We start from the raw sequence: 14421 nt of genomic DNA on the forward strand, positions 1-14421 counted from the left end.
TGAAAGCGTCATACATTTGAACGCATCCCTTGAGTTCTTCTCTGCACCACCAACTTTTCCGATTTTCTTCTGGGACATTTCTCTACCACCTTCACGTATCTAGAGACTAAAATATTTACGGCTTTTCTTTCTCTCACCTTTTTTTCATTTGTCAAAAGAAGCTCCCACTGTGGATGGGCAGCATGTGTGAACACATATTTCAAGTCTTGTCGCAGGCTTTCAGTTGGACGTAGATCTGGACTCTGAGGCGTTGTTTTGCTGGGAGGAGAACCTCTAGTCCTCTTTCGAGTATTTTTCGGATTTCAACTTGCTTCCGTCTCGGGTTTCCCTGTATTTAGCTCCTGTCCTCTCACTGACTTTCCTCCCACTCATGAAAAAAAATATCCTCACATCAAGATATTAACACCATGTTTCCCCAAAGGATGATGTGTCCATGGTGATATCCCCCCCTCTACACATGATGTTTTGTATAAAGACCAGAAACGTCAGTCTCACCCTCACCTGACCAGAGGATTCTCTTACATTTTGTGTGTTTTTAGCAGTGGCTTTCTTTTTGTGCTGTTCCATAAAGATGATATTTATGGAGTAAATGATTTACAGTCTTCATGTCTTTCACCTGATCTGTAAATCTCAAACTCCTCCTGCATAATGACCCCATGCCTCTCGCTTCTCTGTAGGTTTAAGGAAATGGCCGTGTCTTTGTGGATTTGCAGTTGTTCAAAGCTTGAGCTATTGTTTTATAACCTAACCCACTTTTAAGCTTCCTCACATCTTTACCCCTGACCTGCTTGTTATTTATTCAGTATTTTTTTTAATACTGAATGAATAACAAGCCTGTCCTGAGGGCTTCTCAAGACAGGTGTTTAGTAGAACTACGTGTCTCAGTAAAATACATCAAAGATTTCTGGTTCTAACGTGATAAAATGTTTCAATGGTTCTTTTAAGGTCTTGTACAGTGTTTCTGCTCTTCCTGCAGGGTCATATTGTTTTTATGAAAATGTTTATTATACAGGGGAATGAATGAAACACTTTATTCTAGTTTTGATCACATTTTCTGTTGTGTCATACTTTGTTTTATGTCTTGTAAATGTTATCATAATGGCTTACTGATGATGAAAAGTGTGCACCTCAGAAAATGTCATTAAAGTAAAAAAAAGTTGTAGCGCATTTATAGGAAGGGAAAAGTGTGGTAGGAAAATGCACACCAAGCTGGTTCAGTGACCGTGGTGTTTCTTAATCAAATGTTTCTAGACTTTGAACTTGGCGTATTCATTATTTGTAAGTCATAATCATTAAAATTACAAGAAAGAAAAACTTGCAACATTTCACTCTTTATCTAATGAATCTATATAATGTTGAAGTTTAACTTTCTGAAATGAGAATCTTGAACATTTCCAATTAAAAACTTTTTGAGCTTTACTCGTAACACTCCTTTTCTAACGCCTATTAAAGTCCCTGATACTTTTATTAACATGCAAATGGACCTCATTCTGTCTATGTAGCATGTAGCAGTTCCATGCACCGGTCCATGCAGTGTCTTTTTGTTCACACTCTCTTTAAAAACAGAACCTAACATTAGCACAGAGACGTGAGATAGTGACTCATTCAGCTGCTAAGTCCCTCACTTGTTGACTGAAATCCTGCTTACTGTCTTTGCTTTGTTTAAAAATGAAGAACTGGTACATTAATCCAGTGTTCTGTGACTGTAATCTTGTGACACACTCTCTGATTTTTGTTGTTTTTTGTTTTTAATAGAAGCATACAGTACAACATACAGCAGATCCATGAGATTCATTTGCCTCTTGATTGGAAGCCTGACTGAGGGAGGATCCGCCTCAGTAGTCAAGGGCACTTGTCAGACATAAAACCCTCTGTAGAGAAAAGGAAAGAATCAAATAGGAAGAATATTTAGAATGGATGTTGATCAATGAGGATAGTATTTTAAATTTTAATTTAGGTGTAAAATTAAAGTAGAATACTTACTGTGACTGATTAGACTGAGGGCTGCATGGTGGCACATTTATTAACAGCGCTGCCTTGCAGCGAGGGGGTTTGATTCCCCTGCCTTAGTCATTCTGCACAGAGTTTGCATATTTCCCTCCTGCTTGCTTGGGTTCTCTCCAGGTACTTCTGCTTCATCTTACAGTCCAAAAAAATACTCATTTTTGGACACCCACACAAGGCATCCCAATCATGAAAGAACAACTTACTTTATCCTCTCAAAGCAGAGGAGCAGCGGCTCTGCCGATGATGCAGATTCTCACGAATAATCTCATTTCCATCTCATTTGTTGTTTCTCACCTTCACAAACACAAAATCTTTCCAAGTATTTTTGGTCTAGTTGCTAGTGCAAACTTGAACTTTGACTTTTCATCAAAACACAGAAGTTTATTTTTAAGTCAGCAATTATTAATATTGATGAAAACGTAGTGCATACTACATTTTCATCAATATTAAGGAGTCTTGCCATTATACAAGCTCCTATTTCTTGCTGAAAAGGTACTTATAACTTCGTTTTGTCGTATATTTGCTCTAGAAACTAGACCAAAAACACTTGGGAAGATTTTGTGTTTTCTGCAGTTCAGTCATGACCCCGTATCTCCTCCTCACCATGAATGAGAGCTATAATTGCCTCCTGACTTTTAGCTTTAGAATCTGTTCCACTGAACACTTGGCAGGTGGTGGAGTCAGAAACACAGGTCTAATCATTCAGACCAGTGACAGCTGAGTGCTTTGCTACAGAACACAATTAGCTTTATAAATGTTAGCCTGACTTTTCTGGTTCGTCTCAGCTGCTCCAGTGCCTCCTGTCAAAACTAATGGGCTCTGGACGGCTTTAATCAATAAAGATGAATGCTTAATGATCACTTTTGGATATTAAATGGATCTTTATGTATTGCTAATATACTCAAGATCATATTCTTTAGTCACATGGCATTTTACTTACAAGGCTTTTGCGACTAAAGATTTCTCAGATAGCAGTTTTTGACTGATTAATTCGTAACATGTCAGGTATCAGTTTAACTTTCAAGATGTAGTGTACAGTTAAATTATCCACTGTCCAGATATGTCGATATGTACATAAGTGATTCTAAATAATAAATGCCGTCAAAATGTCTTTCTAGGATTAGCATTAGTGGAAGGAATGCAGAGCACAAGTTTGCAATTATAAGCGTTTACACTCAGGTATTTCTAAAGCTGTCAGCTGGCGGGACTTTCTCTCTCTCGTGGCCGACGGTGTGTACGCTGCACACAGGCACACCGTTTCCTTAAACCCCACCATCACCACCCAGCTACCTGTGCATCCACTGCTGACGACAGCGAAACAAAAAGATGAGTGTTGACAGTGTTAGCACAATAATCTAAATTATTCAGAGAAGGCTTTCAAAAGGCCTGACAGGAGCAACAAAAAGCAGGAGAGGTTGTGCTAATCTGCCAGTCAGTCCTGAATATCAATGCAAATGCACCTTGCGAGCGTACATTGTTTCCGCGACGGGTGCCGAGCTCCCGGTATATGCGTAAAAGCGTCCGGCCTCTCGAGCTTGGCAGAGATAAGACATTAGCGTGAGGCGTATTCATCAGCGGAGGGAAATTGGATCACTCCAGCGGTAAAAAGTGGAGGTGTTGGAACACGAGCCGAGATGTTATAAAGGAGATGAAAATCTAATAAAAAAAGAACTTGGAGGTTGCAAATCATTGTTGTGGTTGGGCGTTCGTGGGTTGGGTGCATCAGCAGCGGCATCCATAGATTAATTTAAGTTTGATTCGACGGAAATCTCTTTAGGGGGATGAGGCGGGGGGGTGAGGGTATGCTGAGGAAGGAGAAGTTGCAGTGGGAGTAAAAAAAGGAAATGCATTTTCTGGTCTCGGCTTGTATTCAGGTGGGAGGTCTCGTGGCTGAAAATGTTCGGTGGGCGGAAGCGATAGAAAACTTTAGAAGACAGGAGAGGACATTGTGTGGGGATGTCCTCCTCATCACCGCCTTCATCTCCTACCTGGGCTACTTCACCAAACGCTACAGGCGACATCTGATGGAGAACTGCTGGAGGCCTTTCCTCAGTCAGCTGAAAGTATGTGGATCACATATACAGATGCTATGCAAAACCTTTATCAAAAGTGCACAGCAGTATCAGCAAATACACTCATTTTCATTGGGAAAGTGTATTGCTATTTCATTAAACGGAGCAAAACTGAAGACGTGGTTCTAGTAAGTGACAGTGTTTTATTTAATTAAACTCACATTTTTAGCATACATGTTAAAACCTGTAACTGGAGCTATTTAGTAAGATTCTACTTTTATTAAAGTAAGTTGAAGAAATGGGCATAAATCAGTTTAACTCCTACAAATATTGAGATTGCATTGATCTGCAGCTAAAATGCTCAAGCTGTAATTTATTTTTCTGCAAAACAGGGAAGTCAAAAGTCTAAATGTTTACTGTAGACTAGAAGTTCAATAAATGCTTACAATATTTTACCTACCAAGTGTTTTACGTTAAGACAGATACATAGTATCTGTGCATCCTGAAAAAGTCTTAAATTCATGTACCTAAAATTAAGGTCTTACATATCTTAAATTCTTCTTATAAAGCTTAATGTCACGACTTAAATTTTGACTATTTAATGTCACATATGCAATTTCCTGTCAGGCAGAAGCTTGAATCAAGTCTAGACATCTTCCTTGTATTCTGTGACTTGAGGTAGTTGAGGCTACCGCTAACTAGTTGCTAATAAATCCTTGCTTGCTAGCTATCTAACTTGGTGTTGCATAAAAAATGTATTGCCAGTTGGCTGGATTGTATTTGTTTTAATCGCTGGCTCACTTCTGTAGCCAACTCATACAATGCTAGGTGCATTTCGTCCAAAAAAACCCCCAAAAAAACCTCGGCACTCTGAGGTTTAAGGCTGAGAGCTGAAAGCACAAACAGGATTCCTGAACCATCCCCTCTATTTAGAGTCCTTCTGGTCTTAAATTGCTTTTAAGGTTTTATTAAAAGAGGTGTTAAAGTCTTAAATGTGACTTGCTGAAACCTGCAAGACACCTGTGGATAAATTGCTGCTTCTTTCTATGGAATCAGGTTCCCATCCCAGTGACTGCAGACCTGGTACCTCTGACCATGCTCACTGACGACGCCGACATCGCTGCATGGCAGAACGAGGGCCTGCCGGCTGACGGGATGTCGACGGAGAATGCTACCATTTTAACTTCCTGCCAGCGCTGGCCCCTCATGGTGGACCCCCAGCTACAGGGCATCAAATGGATCAAAAACAGATACGGTGATCAGCTGCGGGTGATCCGCTTTGAACAACGAGGGTAAGACGTGTGGGGACGGAGCTTGGCCAGGGATTTTGCAGTTGATGCGGCTCAATTAATTTTTTCAGAGATGTCCTCCTTTTTGTCTTGAAAGGTATCTGGATGCAGTGGAGAGAGCGCTGGCAGCTGGTGATGTGGTTGTGATAGAAAATCTGGGAGAAACGTTGGATCCTGTTCTGGGGCCGTTGCTGGGGAGAGAAACCATCAAGAAGGGCAGGTGAGACTTAAAGACAGGCATCCGACTTCACTGATATGTCACCAAATAGAAATGATTGGCGAGATCGGCTCACTGTGATTCAAAACCAGGTTGATGTTTACTTTGATATCTCTCAAAATGAAACTAATTCAGCTTTTCAACGGATTATTTTAACCTGATGAGTGAGAAATGTCTTCTACTTTCATACAAATACAATCTTAAATATCTATGAATTTTTATCTAAATTGTTGAACACTTTAACTGTGTGAGTCTAATAAAGTACACAAGTTTGGTTTCTAAGCAGAAAGTGAATTAATCTTTTCAGTTCAGTTTAACTTTTTGATGCGGTCTATATCCTGAAATCCTCCACAAAAAAACATTTCAGGTATATAAAGGTTGGAGACAAGGAGTGCGAGTACAGCCCCAATTTCCGTCTCATCCTGCACACCAAGCTGGCCAACCCTCATTACCAGCCGGAGCTGCAAGCGCAGTGCACCCTGATAAATTTTACAGTGACCAGAGACGGACTGGAGGACCAGCTGCTGGCGGCAGTGGTCAGTATGGAGAGACCTGACCTGGAGCAGCTGAAGGTAAGAAGAGGCAGACGAGGAATAATATCTGAATCCGTTGGGCAACAAGGATGTTTTTCCATAAATGTCAAAAGATGTAAATGTGAATGTGAGCAGACCTGAAAGGAGAACATGACCCACTAGTCGGCTTTCATCAAAGGATAAACAACGATTTGCGTTATACTGCTTGAGTTTTACGCCTAACATCTCCTCTGAGCAGGTGTAATTAAAAGAAACAGACAGAGAAGTGCGAGGCCTCCACAAAATGGGCTTAGCACTCCCGCTTGTCATTATCCATCTTTAACACAACGTGTCAGCGAGAAAACGTCTGTCTCGAAACATCACAGGAGGCTGTGAGTCTGGGCTCTTTGATTCAAAGACAATCAGCCAGCGCCTTTGATTAACGCCTGGTGGATGTCTGATAATTATGAGGCTTACTGTAGGGTGCCTACTTAGGGAAACTGCTCAGCCGGATGCATATGTGTGTGTGTGTGTATTAGCGTGGGAGTGCATGCATTGTATTGTGTGCATAAAAAGTTGTGTGTGCTAACATGGCTTGTACATGAATATGGAGTTAACCAAAAATTAGATCCACTTTAAATGTGCAAAGCGTTCCTATATTAGAAACATATTATGATTATTATTTTTCATGTATTGCATCCACTTTTATAAGAATTTCACAGTTTTAGCTAGTGATGCATGAAAGCATTAAAACTAAAGCAGCAACAGATTTAATATTAGAGCTGCAACAATACATTCACTCAAGACATGCTTCCTTTTTTACTTCTACTCGTGTACCTACAACATAATGTATAGCAACTACTTCCTGATTGTTCGTGTCAAATCAACAGGCAGGAGAACACAAATGGGTGTTTCAAAAATACAGTGATGCTTAAAACAGAAAGTAAAACTGATTTTTGGGATGAATAAAGCAAAATGGAATAATTATTGAAGGTTCCTTTGAAATAAATTACATCAACTCTATCGGGAGTACGTGGTCTGCACTTAAAGTCTCAGCTGTGCCTGGAAACCAACCAACCTAACGAACTATGACAATTCAGCCAAGAAGAGTGCTCATATATCATCGCATAAGCTTATTGACAGCTACAGAAAACATCCAGTTCAAGTGAAACTTTCCAACAAATATTTGTGTTGTAGCACTTGAAATAGTTTTAACTATGTGAACTGTAAGGAAAAACAGCTATGTCTTACAGTGGCTAGTGTTTTTACTGACACAGTAAAGGCAGTTTAATCACTTCGTCAGTGTCAAGAAGAAGAAAACGACGATCATTTTAACTGTCAGTGTAAAATGATCTGTAAATCTTCTGGATATGTATTTAAGGGGGTGTTTCTGATCAAATCCAAAATGTTTTCTTCATTCAACTCATAAAATTTGCCACTCACATGGCAATGAAATATCTTTACCGGAGTCAGCTGATCAAAGAGAGAGAGAGGAAAAAAAAAAGTAACTCCACATCAAATACATTTCATATCCTGATGCAGCAGGTTGCTCAATTCCACACCATTGATCCCAGTATACATTTTTGGAATGGGAGAAATTTAAAAGCAATGTCTTTTTAAACATGCCGCAGGGCTTGATTTTTTAACAAATCTCTCTTATTACCATGTGTTTCAGTTTGCCAGGGTCGGACAGGCGCTTTAATACGTAGCAGCATCCAAACCCACTTCACAACTTTTTCAAGTCTCTGACGTCCTAACTTAGTGAGTCGGTGGTGTAGCTGTGGTGGGTCGGTTTTTATCCCCTGGTTTTTTATAAAACTGTCCCAGAATGCATCTCAAACTTTGATTCATTGTGACTTTTAAAAGGAACTGCTGACGATGACGGGGGTAATTATGTTATTCAACTCTGATAATGAGTGTGACAAACTCTGCACACTGTGTACTATAGACCACATTTCTGGGCAACTTTTAAAAAAAAAAGTAATGAGCACCACATAGTTATGATATACACAGTATGTGCCACTGTGTGAATGTAAATGGTGGTAATTAAAAGAAAACTCTCTTGATCAAAGCACCAGTGCCTAACGATGCCTCCATGCCTTCTTATCCGCAATCTGCTCGTTTCATGCGAATTGTTTGAAAATGGATTGGCCAATGGCGCTACTGTATCACAGCAATTAGTCAACACATTGACACACTTTCTATGTCCCTGAAATGCGGCCCTTGTTAGTTGAATGGGAAGGCAGAAATCCCCTCCTTACTCGGAACACGTCTGGCTGCCGGCGGTGTCGCGTAGAGATTAGAGTGGAAGAAATTACAGGAACCCTGTTAGCGGGCCGGGCAGATTTACTCGAAGAAAATCCTCTTTTGCATATTGATGTTTTTTTATTTTATTTATTTATTTATTTTTTCTTGAGTAGCCCTCTTTTTCATCTGGACTTCCTGGGCAGTTCTTCGTCCGGACCCGTCGCTGTTGGGTCACCGTCCGTGGTCAAATCCTCATTCTTGATGAAGGGGAGAGACAAAGAGTTAGTGGGGAGAAATGGCAGAATGCCAGAGATATTTTCAGCCTTGTGTCCTCTCAGCAAAATATCCAATGGAGTGAAATGTGATTTAATGACGCTTGTTTAATTAGCATTTCTCTCAGATCAGATACAGAAAAAAACAAAACAAAAAAAAGATCTGGAACTTGCTTATCATTTTAATTAACGCTGAAACTTTGAGGGGGTGTCGGGATGTCTGTGCACTCCCAGGCCTCCTTATATCTGAACACGGCTCGTACAATGAAGCTCTGAATGGCTTTTTGTTGTCTGTAAACAACCCAGAGTGATAACAATCAGCACAATGATAGAGGAGGGCAAATTGCCTGTACCTGTTTATATTCCTCCAATATCTCAGTGCTATATTACCTTTAATGAGGTTAGCGTTGCTGCTCAGGCATAAGATGATTGCTAGGCGAAGGAACTACTTTTTAACCAAGCCAAATAATGTACGGCAGGCTTAAAATGTCAAAATGCCTTTTTTCTTTGGATCTGCACAAGGCCGGTGTTTGGAGGGAGGATTATGTCTACAACCTTTTTCCACCAAAGTTACCCCCATCTTTTTTTTGTCACAGTGAACTTGTGCATGCTGTGTCGCGTGTTTGCACCAGACTAGCTTTTCCACAAACCTCCTTCGTTAATGAGAGAAGTGTAATGCTCCGCTTCCTAAATTACCTTAACAGGGCCGCATCGTGGCACCCAGTAATCATTTGCCAAAAGAAATGATAGATGTAATATCTCATTTTAATACCAATTAGGGTGTTCTGCTGACTGGTTAATTGTTTGTTTTTCCCCAAGCTGGGGTAATTACAAGTACAATGTGCCAGAGGAAAGCTAATCGTTAAAAACTGACTCATTACTGCATCCAGTTGGGAATGTTTTCGTGCCGAAAGCTTTTCCCCCTCAAGAGCAGTGAGTGCAAGCATGTAGAAGGTCACAGTTGACTCCGTCCACCACATAAATAAAAGCCCAATGTGATCATTTCTGACTCCTGCAGAAACATACTTAGCATTCAAAAATAATACCAAAACCCCGAGGCTATTACAGCACCTTTCAACTCCAACCTGGTTATTAACAACAGATTTAGAGCATGTAATATTAACAACCCAGAGGCACAATCAATTTTTAAAAAGTGAAATGAATTTGCTTTCATGCAAGTAAAATGAAATATTGTTGCAAAGATGGATCTCTTAATTCAACTCCTCCTTCTGCGTGATATAATTGCAGGGGAGGAAAACGATGTAATATTCTCTAGTGATTTTTCTAAAGTTTGCTCATTTAAAAAGAAATGATACGTCTTGCTTGTAATGATAGTTCAGTATTAATGAAAAACCAAGAAATGTGAATGATGTAAAAAATGAAAAGAAATGAACAGTGGGTGCAAGTCCATCCCAGCTTTCAGTGTTCTTGAAGAATAAGCAGATGTTTCAAGGTTTTATAGGGCTTTATATATTTATAGGGCTTAGCCCCGCCCTCTAATCACCACAATGCAACAGTCAACCTTTCCCTCACTGTAGTACAGGTCAGGCATCACCAGGGTAAATGTTGTTTCCACTTACGCGTTTGATAAGAATATGTCGAGATTTGGGTCATGTTCAGTGTTTCTCTTCTTCCAGCCGTGGAAGATGGAGTTGATGCCAAGTCAATTAATTTTGGTAACATTTTGACCACAGGATTTTCCTCCTTTGAATCATTTAGAGGTTCACTGGCACATCTAACATAAGACTTAAACCCCACTGACAAAAAATCTTAGCAAGGAACACTATATCATTTGAGGCTGCTCAGAAGACTTAAGTTCTGATTGTGACCAGCAGAGCGACAAAAGGTCTTGGGGGCCGAGTTTCGGTACCAATCACTTAAAAATGCTGCGATCGGAAACCTGACCTGATATCCTGAATCAGAGTGAGACATCTTTAGTAATGTATTAATTTTTATTTTTTATGTAGTTTTGGACATTCAGAAGTACATTTGACTGCACTGTTATATGTAGAAATATTCAAACCATTTGATGAGAATCTAGCTCTCCCCAAACTGTCTCCCTCCTTATAATGAAAGAACCGTAATTCAAAGGTTACAGAAGAAGGTTTTAAGGGAAACGTCAGCAAAGCCATTATTAAAAGCAGAAACATGAAGCGTCCATATGCTGAAATGAAGGACAAAGCAGGATGAAACGACGAAATACTTTGCCCCGTCGACTTTGTTCTCACAACGCCACTCAAACACAATTCTTTGAGAAAAAGTTTAAGTTTCTCCCCTGACACTATTGTGTTTTTAAGCAAGAACAAAGAGAAAAGACTGTCAGAGTCTAGGCTGTTTTTAGACGGCATGGTATGTTAATCCATATGATGTGAAATTCTATGTCCACCTCCTGCCCCGCGCCTGTAGTGGTCCATAATTAAAAACCTTGTGTTTTGCAAGAGATTAGTCATTATCGACGTGGGTGGGTGTGTGGTTGTTTGGGTAGTTCCCCATCAAAGCTCCCTTCCCTCCTGTTTGAATCGATGGCTTCCCCACGCTGAGGTCGGCTGGCAGGAGTTAGAGGTGGGCAACCAGACGAAAGCGAGTTAATCCATCTCTGAGCTCTGCTTCATGTGTCCTTATGGCAATGCAGAGCGCATCGACCGCTTCTGCCTTTGAGGCGCCCTTCAGTATAAATGTCTCGGTATTGACCCAGCATGTGTACAATTCCTCACATTCAAATGAGAAACCTGCTAACATGCCGAAGCTTTTTACACCAAGTATTTTCTCCTTTCTTAGTCCGACTTGACGAAGGAGCAGAATGGTTTTAAGATCACCCTGAAGACGCTGGAGGACAACCTGCTCTCCCGTTTGTCCTCGGCTTCCGGAAACTTCCTTGGAGACACGGAGCTCGTGGAAAATTTGGAAACAACCAAACGCACCGCTGCCGAGATAGAACAGAAGGTTTGCTATGTCTGTATATATTAATGAAATATGTTGCTGATAGATTTACAATCTGATGTTTAGTCCCATTGAGCCCTCTTTGTTAGGAATCTTTACATTTCTTTTCTTGACGTTAGATGTCCAGTCCACCCAGTAAAACATCCACAAGTCCATCAGATTAGGGGGACATTTCTTGTCCACAGCTCTCTTAGATGAACTCGTGCTTTTCTGGCTAGCAATTACAACACTTTAACTTTGGTCACATAAACGATTTATTTTGTTTATTTGGATCACTGCACTCACTGTAATGTCGACAAATCAACTCCCTTTTCATTCTTAGCTCTCCAGCTGACAAATGGACAAAACTAACATTTTCTGGAAGTATTCATAAGTTCATCTGCCTTGACAAAAACTTCAATTTGATCTAAAGAAAAGCAATCCAAGGCCTTGTCCTGCCACCACCATGTTCGCTTATGGATGTTGTGGTTTTTTTGTTTTAGGAATTTGTGGAATATGCAAGACATTTGAAAACTGTAGGGCAAAAATGCATGTTTGTTTTCATCAGACCATTGTTTTTCTTTGGAACAAAGCAATTCTGTCTTGAAATCCATTATGGAGAATACAGAAGATTGTACAACATGGGCAAGGCAACCAGCACTTGTTGGAAATTGCCGCAGCTCTTTCAATATTATCAGCCTCCTAGGAGCTTTCTTAGCAAGCAATAGATTTTGTAGCTACTTTTCCACCATAATGCAGCAGTAATGGTAATTTTTTTACCAAGTTCAGTTCCAAAATAATGCAGTAGTTTGGCTGCACGTTTTCAAAAAGTACACTAGGTGAACATATCTGAAGAAAAAAAGGAATAACCATGATGAGAAACTAATAAAAATCTCCCCAACCGATAATCAAATTGGTCGCTAAACAATGACCACATCATAAAACGATCTTCAAAACTCACAAATAACTAAAGAAGAACCTGTGGAAACAGTATGAAAGCACACACAGGAGCCAGGTATCAAATAATCAGACCAGTGTTCAGGGACCAGCAGCTGGAAGAGCTGACCTTTACAGCCAAATTACGCTGCCTTTGAAGAAGACAGCAGTCATAAAGTTCATAATCCCTCAGTCAAATTAGCTGCCAAATGATATCATGAACATGATCAGTTTTGATGGGGATGATCTAAAATATCTTTTCCACACTGTCTTCACACTAAACCAGTCCCGTTTGTTTTACATCTCTTCATTATCGCCGCTCTTTTATCCAGAGCTGTTTTCCCTAATGTCTTCGAGCATAATTGGGGGGGAAAAATATTGCTTCTTGCTGTTTTGCTCCTACAAAGTAACACTGTGACTCTAACAAGCTAATAAAAGGAAGCGGCGACTGCTTTCCGCCGTTTCCAAACCCATTATGGTGTATGCTTTGCAAGACAGAAGAGCCCATCGTACTGCTGAGATTTTGTTGTCCATCCTTCTCCTCATCTCTGAACCAGGTGCTAACAGCAAGATTGCATTTCGCACCATCTGTGGTACTCTAGCCTCGTAGCCTAAGTAGTACTTTAAAAATAATAACAATACATCCCTTCAGTTTCCACACTATGACTTTCTAAACAGGCGAATTAATGTAAAGGATCTAAATTCTTGTCCATACTCCCCAAAAAAAACAAACAAAAAACACAGTTCTTTCTGTCTAGTCTACCCAGTGCTACATAAAAAAAACAAAAAACATCATACCACTTCAAAATTTTAACCAATCACACAAAAGCTTTAGGACGCCACACGTGAAGAACGTTCTGCTCAGAATATGTCAAGAACAAGCAGCAAGGATTCCTACAGGAGCTTCCAGAGCAGAATGATGTCGCTGTATTGTTGCATCCTTAGGAGAAGGAACCAATTTCTTTCTTCTTGCAATGAAGGTAGTAGGGAGAAAACACTCCTCCTTCCAGAACTTTCTCTGATATCTTATTAAAGGTGCAAATAAAATAATGAGATCAGGGTAATTTAGTTTAGTGAAATGACAAAACTTTGACTTGGTCTTAAGGAAAGGTAAGCTAGGAGACTTTTTTTTGTTGTTGTGATCTGGGACTACATAGAAAATTAAATTAGCTCGAAACTACAAGACAGTTATGGTTTCCTCCCAGTATAATGGAAAAAAAAAAAAGAAACACTGACAGGAACAAATGTTGCATCACTGAAATACAAAAGTTTACTCCGCTTCTGCCAGAGCTAGAGAAACTGATGAGTCACAGCTGAGCAGGTGGTTTTAATCAACCCACAGGCTGAGATAATGTAAAACTCACATGGGAACTTGGAAAAAAAAAAGGGGGAAAGAGCACCAAACTACAGTTTCTTTAGACATTTTGGACTTTTCAATCTGCTTACTTAGCATTCTATCCCACTGATGAGAGCATTTTTAGTTTGAGTTGTTTTAAATCTCTAAAGCTGGCTATGATAGACATAGGTCAAGCTAGTTTAACTTCCGACACATTTCTTTGTTTTCCATCAGGCTCACAGGGATGTCTTCTTCCTACTGAAAACTATTTATAAAAATAACTTTCCAGAACTTCACCTCAAGAAATGCAAACAAACCCTTTGATGGTCTGTTTATGCGTCAAGGTTACTGCAGTTTATTATTTTTCTTCTTGAAGATTTTCCACCAATAAACGTTTGTTTTGCACTTGAATTGTGCAGGGCAAATCCAAGATTACACATGGAGAAATTATTAAATGATTCATCTTGGTCTCTTATTTTTACATCACAAAAGCCTGGCATTTGAAAAAAAGGGTTTGTAGTCGTTTAAGAGCGACTTTTTATCATTACCTCTTAGTAAGAGATTAAAGGCTCACAGTAAAAGTTAACAGACTCACATTTCATTGGAAGATTCTTCTCTCTTTTCCCTCCTAATTGGCCAACAGTAACTTGGGGCTCGTGTCGGCACAAACAACT

The 14421-nt window shown here is 39.9% G+C and overlaps 1 protein-coding gene across 1 annotated transcript in view; it reads left to right on the forward strand.

The window, feature by feature from the left end:
- dnah9 (dynein, axonemal, heavy chain 9) overlaps positions 1 to 14421 on the forward strand; it is a 173313-nt gene that overhangs the window by 108536 nt on the left and 50356 nt on the right. Inside the window, exons 60-64 of the mRNA XM_016676322.1 lie at positions 3882 to 4070; positions 5076 to 5311; positions 5406 to 5528; positions 5893 to 6097; positions 11335 to 11499. Of these exons, the coding sequence (XP_016531808.1) occupies positions 3882 to 4070; positions 5076 to 5311; positions 5406 to 5528; positions 5893 to 6097; positions 11335 to 11499 (918 nt within the window). The remainder of the gene's footprint in view (positions 1 to 3881; positions 4071 to 5075; positions 5312 to 5405; positions 5529 to 5892; positions 6098 to 11334; positions 11500 to 14421) is intronic.

This window comes from Poecilia formosa, unplaced genomic scaffold (genome assembly GCF_000485575.1).
Source record: "Poecilia formosa unplaced genomic scaffold, Poecilia_formosa-5.1.2 Scaffold4, whole genome shotgun sequence".
NCBI classification, from domain to species: Eukaryota; Metazoa; Chordata; class Actinopteri; order Cyprinodontiformes; family Poeciliidae; genus Poecilia; species Poecilia formosa.